Here is a 13,573-nt window from a genome sequence, read left to right on the forward strand (position 1 = left end):
TACAAATATAAGCAATGCAGAATATGACTGGACAATGCTGATCTGTTCATTCCACAGGCAGTGCCTAGGGTCAAGCACAAAGGGAATCGGGGGGGGGATGACTGATATCTACAATACAAATAAGAACAGTGAAAGTGCCAAGACGTATATAATTGTCCAAAGACAAGATATATATATGCACCTTGAAGGGAATCTATATTATATAGCTCTGCACAAGTGAATGATGAATGCTATAAAGATGATCTTCAAAATATATACCCCTTATGTGAACAAACGGCCTCGCCTTTTGTGTTCCATATGTATGCAAATCGACAGTGAAGTGGGCTCACCCCAAAGTGCTATGAAGCATGTGTTAGTACTGTGCATCTTTGCAAAGCGTACCCGTTAATTTAATATGCTGGTGCCTGGCTAATTACACCATTTCTACAACAAACAAACATTTGTCTTCAACATTAATCTGAAAGCTTGTTTTATGACTTTGGTCTGCCTGAAACTGGTGATAGAGGACTTCTACCCATCTCACACTGATAAGTTCATTGGTGAATTGCCACACCCAGTGCTAAAGTTGGGTCACACGTCAAGAGGGCAACTCTGTTTAATATAAGGCATGTTGTGGATAACTCTAGCAAGGCACAGTTTATCAGTTGGGGTTGTTCATTAGATTAAAACAACTGAGAGCTGAGCTGCTTGGTAGTTGCTCATGTTAAAAAAGACGGCGTGCAAATGCGGAGAGAAGTTAAAATGTCGCAGATGCTTGTGTTTGTGGTGTCTTGACTGCTCTTTAGCATCTGCGTTGGGACGCCTCGTCTTTTAGCATTGCCCATTAGCCATATGCACAATATACTTGCCAAATACTCATTACATTTGTACCACAAAAATGCAAATATGTCGACAGTCTCTAACTTTGGCCATAGTCTGCTGTCTGCTTAATTCAAAGGAAATTTTAAAATTTTTCGGAAAAGCCAGTTGCTTTCACAATTCTAGATCAGCTATAGACATACATTAGACTAAATTGTGTGCTTAAATACTTACTCAATGTACATATTGCTACGGACATTTACTTTTACCTTACAGCTTATGAAACAGAGAAAGGGAAAGCAAAGTAAATGTAAAAACACACTTATATCAATTTATTCACTCATTCAATGAAAAGCACGCACACACACATACACTCACACACTGCAGATCAAACAGTGCCGTCTTTAGCCTTCACTTTCTTCAGGAATGCCATGCCGTGGCTACGCGTGTGGCTTTTGAGTTCTCGTTCAGTGTCGAATGTTGCCAAACACACGGAGCAGCGAAGCCCACTGACAGCAGCACCGTTGGGGTCTGCTTCCGCGAGGCTGTCGGCGGCCTTCTTCTCCTCCACCCCGTGCACTCCTCGAAGGTGCTTCCTCAATGAGGGCTCCACCACATAACACAGACCACACTCGTGGCACTGGAATGTTTCTTGATTTGGCGGCCGGTGCACTTTGATGTGCTCGCGGAAAACGGACAAGTCACTGCTTTGGAAGTCGCACTTCGCACACGCTTTGGTGTTGTTTGGCGGCTTCTCTTCCTGCTCGACAGTCGTCTGTCAATTGAAATGAAAGGGCACACTGTAAGGTTTCATATTGAATGCTGAAACAAGACAAAGTCGTGCGAAGATAGATACTACAACTGATTAACTTGAAGTAAACATCATGAGGCGGAAAGCATCAGTCCACTGCTAGCATGTTGAAAAGGGGAGCAGTCTAATAAAAACACGTCGCCATGTTGAAATGAAGAGGGTTTTGCAAGCATGACAGAAATGGTACAGAAAATAGTCTTTTGACGTGGACATATAGTTTTGACCTAGACATATAGTCAGATACAACTTGAGAATTCTGCGGTATTTCCTCCTCAAAGACAAATGTATACGAGCCTGCCCAATCGGTGCAGACTCTAGACTGACGTCATCAGCCAGCGGCTGATAAATACTTTGGAGAACATTTCAGAGTGCGTGAGCGGGACTATTTCTTTGGTCGCAGAGGTGATTGGCTGGTGTGCTTTGGTTGTCTGAGTAGGGCCTCCCCGGAATTTTTAAGCTGTATCAGACAATAGACTCCAAAGCTGTTCTGACTAACCACTGTTGAAAATACTGCTCACAGCAAAGCATTTTTTCTAAGGGAACCAACTGGTTCAGTACAGATTAAGGTTGCACTCTACGTTAAAATGATTGTTATGGACTCGAGCTTCCCCTGTCCACGCACTGCCCGTCACAAGTATGTGACATTGGCCTATCAATGCTAGTGTTGCAGTCAAACTTGCTTACGAAAATTCAAAACATTTATCACAATGATAACACATATTACTATTAATCGTATCAGTCTTGATGACTAGAGGTGCCATTCTAACAACGGTTCATTCTACTTCTTATTCTTTTCACCGATCCTAACGGGATTTTTCAGTGCAGCTCCGGGGTTATCAGCCGCAGACAACAAATCGAAAATATTAAAATGCGTTCAAAATTGAACTGCTACAAAATAAGGTGCATAGTCTAAGTTACAAAAATAAGAGACGTGTATCAAGTATTGCACCGAGAGCACAATCCTAAGAGACAAAGGTGCAGTGGCCTGTGTGCCACATCGCAACCATGATCTAAAAAAACGAAAACATGCAAAGGACTGATACAGAATATGGCTTCACAGCAATAACATGGGCAAGCTGTGCTGTGTCAGGCATGACCAGAAAAACTCGGCAAGGGAGGAAGGTGCAGTAACCATTAGTTATATGTCTGGATGAGATTTTATTGGTTCTTGAACTTTTTGCAAGAGATGCATGCAAACCAGTAGTATGCAGACAAATTCCTAATCAAAATGAATGCCTGTCTACACTGTAAGCTGAAACGATGAATAAGAAAAGTGCTTGCCCACTTGTAAATGTTTACCTCGAGAGTATGACTTACTCCTATACAGAGGAGCAAAAAATATTTAGTACACCTTCGCAAAGAGTTTTTAATCATATAAAAAAACTGTAGCGATATATAACCTAGAAAGAGTTGAGCGACTCTTAAGCTTCCCCTTTAAGAGATGAACACAAAAGCAATATTTGCACTCGTGTCACATTCCCATTTGCTAGCTTGCCTTCGTTTCTCGGTGGAGACGTGTACACTCTGGCCCAAGAAAAGCCAAAGCGAAAATGCTCTATGGCTCCTTTATTTATTTGTTCAATTTTTGTTGATGGCTAGCGCTGCTTCATAGCTCACAACTAAACGTTGCCGCCAACACTGAAGTTTGTACGAAAATACCTCTTTAATGCTATCGCACTAGAAGTCTAGGCCCCCAGCCATCGCTGTCTACCCTGAAAAAATTCGCATACATGCCCTCATGCGATTGCATTTCCTCATTTATGTGACGTCAACCAACTCTCGCATGTTTTGTGCAGGTGACTTTTTCATGAAGACTTATGTTCGCGTTGCTGGCTTTCGGTTAGCAACTTGAATTTCCTGAGGAAATTCCAACAAAGGTTCAGACATATGTGCAGAGCCAAACTTAGTATTTTAAAGAAGCTCTGCAACACTTTTCCAAGTTATAATGGAATAGTCTCAATACTATTATCGCAAGACGCTTCACGAATCGGATGCCTCAAAAATTTATAGAATTCATCAAGTAGGAGCGAAGTTACAGGTACACTTGTCGCATGTTTCTAGCGCTTTCCCCTTTTGTGCAAGCGAGGAGGCTGAAAGTTACACAGCGAGGGGGATGGCAAGAGGGTAAAAGACGCGTCCTTTAATCAGTGCGGGTCATGACCTTCAGCACTTTCTTTTCGTGTTTTTCTCCAAATGCGCAGCTTAATTCCAGGGTGACTGCGAGCGTGCAGGCCGGCACACGATGGCATCTCGTGGTAGCCATGCTAACTACGCAGCTCCCGACACTGAAATAAATCGACTGCCATGAACGTGGGCATATGCTGCAGAAATCTGGGTATGTGACATCATTTCTAGAGAGACGATGGAGCGATTTCTAGCCGACTCAGCAAACGAATTGTAAATTCTAGTCCACAAGCTGCGCTATAATATTTGGCTCATGTGTTCATGGGAACCTCCACTACTGATCAGCAACATTTCCTGACCATGCTCAAAAAGTGTTGCAGGGCTCCTTCAAGACAGGAACTCAAACTCTTAATTTTTAGTATGCACAGTATTTACATTAGTAATAAAAAACTATGCATAACTAGAATAAAAAGCACAGAGCACCACTCTTTTGCAAAGATGAATGGCAAGAAGCACAGGCTGGAGCTTGCATTTTTTCTTACGTTATAACCAACTATACAAAGTAATCTTTGCACAAGAGATTTACGTGAAGCAGCTTGACAAGACAGATATTAAACAGCTATTTAATAAAACTGCTACAATACCGTCCTCTATTTGTCTTACCTGCTCGCTATCATCGGTAGACTGCTGATTAGCTTTCTTAGGAGTATCTTGCTTGTTTTTCTTTGCTTGGTCAGAGGTAGCACTTGGGGCAGGTGATGGCTTCCCTGTAATACTCCTTTTCTTCGGCTTTTGCGATAATGGTGCAGAAGTATCCATTGCCTTGTCTTTAGAGCTGGCCATTTCATCATCATCCAGGTTGATAATTTCAGTGGGCGCTTTTGCCTGCAAAGGCAAAAGTAAAAACAATGTAAAAAACAATGGGTAAAAAAGGGGCAATGGGGCAAAAGTAAAAAACAATGGGTAGGGGTGGCAGCGGGTTTCAGTTTTCTGGAGCAGCTTAGAGAGCAGGAATAATGCTGTTTTGGAACAGCAATGGAGTGGTAAAAAGGGAGTTTTGGAGCAGCTTTGCAAAGATCATTGCGAATTATACTTTTTTTTACTTATTTCAGTGTTTTCCAGCACTTTTTATTCAACATTAAAACAATGACCCGACAAGGTTTCCCAGAAATCAATAAACCAATTCCTTTTGTAGACAATGCAATATTTTATCAAATATAATTTTCATAAAATATTTTGTACATGTACTGTATGTTGAAGCAGAAGTAGCTGGCCACTACTGAAATGACATTGCTGAGACTAATTAACAAAATCTCTGTACTAGAGTGCACTGGTTTATCTTGGATAGTTGCAGTGCATGGTAATTTATCACAAACTAATTTTTAGAAATCACCTAAGTTGCATGCAATTAGAGATATATATAATCAAATTCTAAGGGTTGAATCAAAACTGATAGTGGCCAGTAAACATGCCCCTTCTATTGCATCGAATGGAAATGATTTTCGTTAAATACTCACAGTGGCTAAACAACTGCTCACATGCGCAAGTGAGAAGACGAGAAAATGGACATGCTCGGTGAGGTTTTTTTTCGTCACCATCATGCTTGAAATGAAGTTCAAACTGATGACATCACCCCCGCATGAGTAAAAACATGCAATTGTTGGGAACGAACACGGCTGACGTAGAGGTGACATAGGCTGGCCATATCTTCATCGCATGAAAGGTGTATGCGACACCTCCCCATGTGCGAGGTCTGCAGTCGATGGCTCTTCTTCAAGCAACGTCCTGGCCATCTTTTGTCAGGAAAAGAAGTGTTGAGAGGGTGAAGAGAAGGGCTCCAGAAGTAACTTTGACCATACGAGCATGGTCACTATCTCGGCAGACATCAGCTAATGGCCTGCTTACTTTGCAGTGAGGTGACAGACAACCGTTTTGCTCCTTATGTCTTGAAGAGTTGGTGAGATCAGATCCAACAGAATTATCAGCTAGCCCTTCGCACAACACTTCGGGTCATTGCAATCGCATTCATTGCTTCGCCCTTGCAGTGAAACTATGATGATATCGCACTGTCACCAAGTCACAAGGCACGTCAGGGGACGATGATGGGAGCTCACTTGGCCACCATGTCGCAAATGACAGACAATGGCGCATGAATGCATTACGGACCACCTGGAAGAACTTTCAATGCAGTAATGCGTTTTGGAGCAGAATGACTCAGCAGGATCAAGCTGATGCAGCATGGTCCGAAGGACGCTGCACTTCCACCCCAAACTGACACAACACCAAGCCACTCTTTGAAAACGTAGGAAGCTCTTTATGTCTTGACAGCCCCATATTGGTGCAAAATGATGAATGACACATTCCTTCATCACTTGATACCTTAAAGAGAAATGGGTAAGCTTGTTACGATACACTGATTACGGTTTTTGATGTCACCTATCCTAACCTCATACATAGTCATATTCTCTCCATGCATCTCTTTCATCACAGATATTAGGCCAGAATAACCGAGCCGAGCTAGTTGTTCAGTATTTTGAAAAGAATGGGCATGCCAACACGAACACGTGAAAGAAGTTGCTACTACTCAAATGCAGATCGCTCTATCCGGCCTGGTTACTCCACTCCAGAGTTTGTGTCGTCTTGACCTCTTTCCTGTGTTTGTGTGTTTGAATGGCCAGTCTTTTAGAATAAATATCAGGCCATGTCACACCCCACGAAATTTTGAAAAGATGAAATATTCATCGACACGAAGTGTCATGTAAAGGCTGCAACTGCAAAGCAGTTGCAGAAGTTGTAGCTTTGAAGAAGACAATTTCACTTGTTGAAACAGCTTCAGAGATGCACTGTATTCACGAATATTTTTTCTCTCCAAGCTTATATCTCCTAACCTCCTTCTTCTTCTTTAAAAAAATTTCCTGTCACATTTTGCAATACTTATGGTACCATACATGTTTCTGCTTACGAGTTCTTAATCATAAAAACGGCCATGTAAATTTATTGTGGTGGTCAGCCTCAACTGAAACTTGCATGTAATGGTACAACCTCCCATATAAAAGACGTGTTGTATTAAGCCATCCACAATTTCGCCACTTATCCCATTTCTTTTAAACCATTGAGGGTAGAATTTTCACACCAAATGGAACCCGCCAGGGTCTACTTTTAAAGACTATAGTCTTTCTTAGGAACCTTCAACGCAAAAATTTTTATCTGTCTGTCTGTACATTTGTCGGTTTGTACACCCTTAAAGGTACCCTAAATGGCACTAAAGTGGCCAAACGATACTCTATACCGCCAACCCCATCCGCAGCACCCACCAATATTGCTCAAGATTCAGCGTTCATACTTGTGCGATTGTCAATTAAAAAGCAATTATTGCACATATCTGAGGCACCATAACAACACGTCAATATTGTGCGTGTCTCTTACTAGAAAAGGCACGCATAAATAATTCTAAGGACCGTAGCGTTTATCATGTTGCGCTGACCATGCAACGCTTGCAAGAAGGGAAGTGTTTCCAACGCTTTGCTAAGACGACAAGGTGGTGGCACCTACCCGTTGCCTTAAGTTCTACACCTTATCACCTCCAAGAGGGGCGCGCAGGGCGCGCGCACTTCGTTTTCCAAGATAACTGCCAGACAGCACTCATGTCTCACGTCTGACGTGACTTGATGCACTCGTTTGCCTCCACTGCACGCTCGAGGCACCCTAACGCAGCACCTCCAGAATACCATTCACCTATTTTCTTGCGCAGAACATCAAATAAACGTTTTGTTCACTCTCTCCAGACGCAAGACTATCGTCTTTTGACGACATCTGCGGTGTCACATGCAGATACGGGGCCAATTTTTTTATTGCTGATTTACATTCAACACGGCGGCAAACTTCCCGACCCCTGCATATGTACACATCCTTGTGCCTGGCACACTCCAGCTCACCCCATTCTGGCTATTTTTCTAAGGCTACAAAGCAACAGATTAGAAGAGACAGAGTAGGGTGTTAGTTGGTCAACTCTTGTGATCTTGATCGTGGTTGTGAAGCCCCCATCTATTGCTTGTGTATTGTGTCCCTCGAGTTGACTACAGATACATCTGAAAGTTGGTGACCATCAGGGGCAATACCAGAATTTTTTTAGAAAAGAGCACCTACAATTAGCTAGTTCTTAAGAAGAGATGCGATTTGTAACATAAAAGCTTTATTGAGACAAAATTTTATTAAAATTTCTGCCATCAACACAGGCTTTCACAGTGATTTCAAGTACAAAATTCATTTTATAGTAGATCGCATAGTTTTTGTTTGGTACTATGACAATGTGTAAAATATAGCTCTTTTCAGACTAACTTTTTTGCCACTAAACTTTCATAATTATGTGTCATTATTGGCTCATCTTGCTCCATATTATTTGTAAATGCAAATAACAAGAAATTGTGTATAATATATTTAAATAAACATGAAAACAATTAATATGAACAGTGTTAAATGCTCAGACCATACTAACTGCTTACTTTATGTTCATAATAATTACACTCCAAGCTCACAGTAACAAAGTTACACCGTACAAGAAATAAGTTTGTTATGTTCGAAAATTTGTTATAAAGGTTATTCTTAATGCTGTATCTATTGCAAGACTATTTTTCATTTACTTCGATATAACCAATATTTCATTATATCCTAATTTATGTTGAAGTTTGAGTGTATATAAATGATATCATTAGGCTTGTGCAAATAGTGAACTTTGGGTTTGATGCACATAGTGATTTTGATCGAACGATTTATAATTGAATCCAAGCAGTGTTTATATCACATTATAAAGAAAATCGGGCATATTTGTCATCACCTAACTAACCTGCACAATATTTTTTAAAACTGAAATGAGGCCTATGCAAATGCCCTTTTTTTTTTGCATCAGAGGGAGTGGAAACATCTTTGAAATTTTTTTAGCAGGATCTGACTTACTGCATAATGCAACTGATGGCCTGTAAAGTATGTTACATTTTAAAATTTGATATAATTAGAGCATATAAGCCAGAATAGGAAGATTTTAGGCAAGAAATCAATGTTAGGATAATTTTTTCATTTAACCTGAAATAAGACTTCGCGGCAGTGAGAATTTTTTGGATATGTGTTTTCACGGCTTAGCACTCCTCTGCTGCAGTGAAACCTCCTTTACAAAATGCTAAATGCAGATTAATATGCATTTATTTGTTCCATCTCAAATAATTTGGAATTTTAAATAATTTAGATTCAATTCAAAGCAAATTTGAATACTGCATCATTTATCAAAATTATCAAAGCATTCCAATAATTGCCAAAGCCTGGATATTGTGCATTGAAAGAGATAATTGCGCTCTGCACAAGCTGGAAAATATGTGGCAAACATCTCATTTTGATCTGGCCACAGAAGTGCCAAAACTGTGACAAACTCAGCAAGTAGCCCAAAATGGCATCTAGAGAAAAACACATTTTAAATGTAGAAATAAAAGCTCATTTGTATGGCAACGGTAAGCTCTGTAAAATGATTTCTTCCATTAAGAGAGCTTCAGAATCGTGGGTTATCTTAGGCATTGTTATGACCGCCATCAGTAGGCGCCATGCTGTCGCTGAGAAGCATAGCCGGGCAGCGCTCCCACGCCTGGAACCCCAGTTTTCTCGGAACCAGCGTCCAGAGCTGACGGGGGAGCGGCACTCTTTTTAATCCTCAAACAGGTAGCCGACTGGCCGGCTGCCTATGCCCGCCAGGTATTGTCCCTACTAGCCGGAGGATGAGACGTCGTGTCGCCACGACGCCGTAAGCCGTTCCAGAGAGGACAACAAAGACAGCATCTTCCTTGGAAGAAACCGCGGCCGCCGCCACAAATTGCCCTGCTAATTGAGCGAACAGATTGGCGGACCGTTTGATGTCTGCTGTCAGAAGCTTGGGACCCCTCGACTAGCGGCACACACACGACGAGGAAGAGCCCCTCTGGCGCCACCTTGCAGTGCGGTGATCGCGACTCAATATTGGATGTTCACGCGGGCCGTGCATGCTCGTACCCCTCGCCTGTTGTGTGTGTGTGATTGGTGTTTCACTCAAGGAGGAGGAGCCCGACAGGGCTTATAACGACGCCGCAGAGTGCGGGACATCGCTCTGAACTGTGTAACGGTTCAACCACCACGTTTGTGGTTTGTGAACTCTCAACCTCTCTATGCTGTAAATAAGTGTAAATAGTGCCATGAACCTGTTTGTTTTTCGTATCCCCATCTTGTCAGCGTTCGTTTCCTCAACCTGAAGCTACACCACGCTACCACAAAAGAGCGGGCAGCCCCCGATCTGCAACAACTGGTGAACAGCGCCGGGATCGGCAACAACTGGTGGGCAGCGGTCGGATACCAAGCTACAAGGGACAACAACAGTCGGCCCAAGGAAAGCAGCTGGCTCGAGACTTGGATCACGTATGGGTGAGTGCTTGGCTTTTCCTTTGAGTGAACCAGGTTCTAAAAGAGGGTAAATTTTAGAACTGGTAGTTAATGTTGCCGAAAGACTCAGTTTCGCCGTATGGGAAAGTTATTTTGGAAGTAGCGAGCACTCAGTACGATCATGGACTTGCGGGAGCTGCAGAAGTCAGACTTGTTGCTGTTGTGTGAGGAATTGGGGACCAATACAAAGGGTTTGGCACGAAAACCCATAATCATTCAAGTGATTAATGATATGGGGGCTGATGATGAGGAGCTCTGTGAAGCATGGGACCTCATCAGTCAAAGAAAGAGACAGCAGAAAGAGGAGGAAGAGAGGCATGAGCGCGAAAGAGAGGAGCGTCACTTATAATGCGAACGTGAAGCAGAAAGACAGGCGCACGAGATCGAGATCCGCAAACGAGAACTTGAGTTGAGGGAAAGGTTGGGCAGTGGTCCCCAGCAAGTGGTACCTTACCCCAACAAGGTGGCAGAGTTCAAGATGTCCCGGTACATCCAGCCATACGTGGTATCAGGGGATATTGGTCTGTACCTGGTAAATTTCGAATGGATGTGCGAGAAAATGTCATTCGAGCAAGACACCTGGTCACAAAGGTTACTCACGGTTCTGCCCTGCGAGGTAGCGGAGGTTGTTGCGCGACTCAGCAAGGAGGACGCAGACAACTATGCGAAGGTCAAGGCTTGCCTTCTAAGAAAGTATAGACTTTGCACAGAGGCCTTTAGACAAAGATTTCGGGGCGCTAAAAAGTCTAAGAGCGAGAGCTGTCCTGACTTTCTGTACAAAATGAGAGCAAATTTGACAGAATGGCTAAAAAGCACCGAGTCATACAGTGACAGGAACGCCGTAGTGGAGAGGATTCTATTAGAACAGTTTTTGAACTGTCTCCCAGAGCAGGATAAAAACTGGTTACTGGACCGGGGTGAGATAAGTTCTGCGACTACAGCGGCTGAACTTGTCGAAGAGTACACATCACGCAGATATTATAGCAGCAACCAGGGAGTCGATAGAAATTATAATTCCAAATCAAACTCGAATAAAGGTTATGGGAAACATTTTTCGAGTTTTCAAAATGAGAAAAGGAAAAGAAAGGTCCCGTCTGGCAAATTTCAAAAGAAGGAGGATAGTGAACCAAGTGAGGAGGTGCAAAACGCGGGAAAAGCGAAGAATGCTTTTAAAGTTAAGAAACCATTCACTTGCTTCGGATGTAATGAGACGGGTCACATAGCAGCGAACTGCCAAAAAGAAAAGATGGCATTTTCATTTGTCAGGGACTGCGAAGAAAACATGACGTTACTGGAGCCTTACATGCATGACCTGGTAGTGAATGGAAAGCCATGCAAAGTGCTGCGCGACTCGGCAGCAACAATAGATGTTGTCCACCCGTCGTATGTGTCACCATCCGACTACACAGGACAGTGCTCGTGGATCCGCCATGTGGTGGAAGAGCAGAGCGTATGCTTGCCCGTCGCAACCGTTGTAATTGAGGGCCCCTTTGGTAAACTAACAACAGAGGCTGCAGTTTCAGAAAAACTCCCTAAATCTTATCCGTACTTGTTCTCAAACAAGTCGGATATATTATTGCGAGAGAAGGACATTATTTTCGGTGACAGGGTAGTACAAGCGTTAACCCGTTCAAAAACACGAAAATTGGCAACTCATTTAACGTCCGAGAAAAATGCTATAGAGGAAGTGCGTGATACAAAAGTGGTGAAAATGAAGAAAATCAGTTCAGACAAACGTGATAGCGAGACACTTGAGATCCGTCACTCAGAGAAGGAATCTCGCGAGTATGCGTTACTTCCGCCAGCATCAGACAGGTTCGCTTTGCTTCTAAATGGGAACTGGGGTAGCTTGGCTACTGAGCAGTTGGAGGAGGATACCGCCATTCAGGAAATCGCAGAGCATGTCGAGAGCGAGGCCTTGGCCGGTCTGGACGTAGAGACCGGTTCAAAAAACGGTACTTGCGAGGAGGAGGTGGGGGCCAGCAGCCCTAATGGGCCCAGTAAGATGCTGGAAACCTCCTTCGTGCCCCAAGAGTACGTTTGGACATCGTCAAATGTAGGCATGATTAGCACAGTGGCGAATCAGAGCGAGGACGCGACGCTTCAGGAATGCAGCGATGTCAACGGAGAGGGCCCAGTTAATGGCTTCATCAGTGTTGACAAAGCTAATTTGGCCCGACAGTCCGTCGTGACGCAGAGTTCAAAAAACGTTATCAGGAGAGAAGACCTGGCACCAGCTCCAACGAGCTTCCCAACTTCTGAGGTCTTGACGCGACATGATGATGACATCGAGAGAAAGGAGGTACGCAAACATCGCCGAAAAAGAAAGAAGCGGAAGTGAGCCTAGGGCTGGTCCCACTCCTTCCCGACAGAGACGAAACGGCAAGCCAGGTGTGGAAGGAAAAAGGGAGGTGCGTCTCCCCAACGAAACGCGCGGTTCATTTCGAAGACTTCGGGAAAGCGGCCTTGCCAGAAGGGTCAAAGTCAAAAAGGCACAACGGCTAAGTACTGCGTGGGGGCGACCACAAAGACACTATTACCCAGGCTTCCCCCCTGTTTCTGGCGTCCCTTGCACATTCCTGAGGGGAGCCGGCCGAAATGCAGAATGAGGCGTGACAGCAGGACACAGTCTAGCGTTCGTGCTTTTTGTAACCTCTGGCGGGCTCGAAAGCCGCCGGGAATGCGACCCCATTGTGTGCGATTCAAGCGAATCTAATTGAGAAAAGGGGGCGGTCAGTTTGAAGAATTGTTGCACGTGCGTGCTAAGTGTGGTTACTTAGAATTGCTTTGCAGATGCAGACTTCAGTCATAATTTTTGCAAGTTAAATGATGCGGTGTAAATTGTTCAGAAGGAAAACCGTTGAGCCAAAGGCTGAAAGTTAGCATCGAATCAGTTCAATCATGAGTGCGAAAATTTGCATAAGGTAAAAACCGAGAAAATTTGTCATTTTTCTAGTTTTTTCAAAGGTTTAGTGTGGCATCGTATGCCTTCACTGCTATGGGGATGTGGCGTGAATGAGCATTTGAGGAAGATGTTAGCATAAACCAAATGATTTCGTAAATTGATTAAGATTGGCATGACACGGTACAGTTGTCGTTGCGCGCATTGAGAATTGAGAGTCATTGGGGCACGGTTTTAGCATAAACCAGTGCAAGTGTAGTTCGTTTTTTTTGAAGACGATTGATCAAGTGATCATATGAGCAGAACAGTAAGCTTTTGCTAATGTTGAGCAAACGAATAGCATTTTGGCCACAGTGTAGGCCAAAAATTCAGAAAAGCTAGATAGCTTAATGTCTCCGTTGTCGACAAGTAGTGGCAGCCGTAAACAAAGACTGACGTTAGAACAATCTTAGCGCTCGCTTAATACGATTTCCGGACTGATGCTC

At 43.4% G+C, this 13,573-nt stretch overlaps 1 protein-coding gene across 4 annotated transcripts in view; it reads right to left on the reverse strand.

Annotated features, from left to right (window-relative positions):
• Positions 1–1,103: 1,103 nt before the first annotated feature.
• LOC119160140 (zinc finger protein 532) overlaps positions 1,104–13,573 on the reverse strand; it is a 31,684-nt gene continuing 19,214 nt past the window's right edge. For all 4 annotated transcript variants that reach the window (XM_075895990.1, XM_075895984.1, XM_075895999.1 and 1 more), the window contains 2 exons: positions 4,397–4,618; positions 1,104–1,573 (listed from right to left, as the gene is read on the reverse strand). In XM_075895990.1, the coding sequence (XP_075752105.1) occupies positions 1,187–1,573; positions 4,397–4,618 (609 nt within the window). In that variant the 3' untranslated portion in view covers positions 1,104–1,186. The remainder of the gene's footprint in view (positions 1,574–4,396; positions 4,619–13,573) is intronic.

The sequence above is a fragment of the Rhipicephalus microplus genome, chromosome 1 (assembly GCF_043290135.1).
Source record: "Rhipicephalus microplus isolate Deutch F79 chromosome 1, USDA_Rmic, whole genome shotgun sequence".
In the NCBI taxonomy this organism is placed as follows: domain Eukaryota; kingdom Metazoa; phylum Arthropoda; class Arachnida; order Ixodida; family Ixodidae; genus Rhipicephalus; species Rhipicephalus microplus.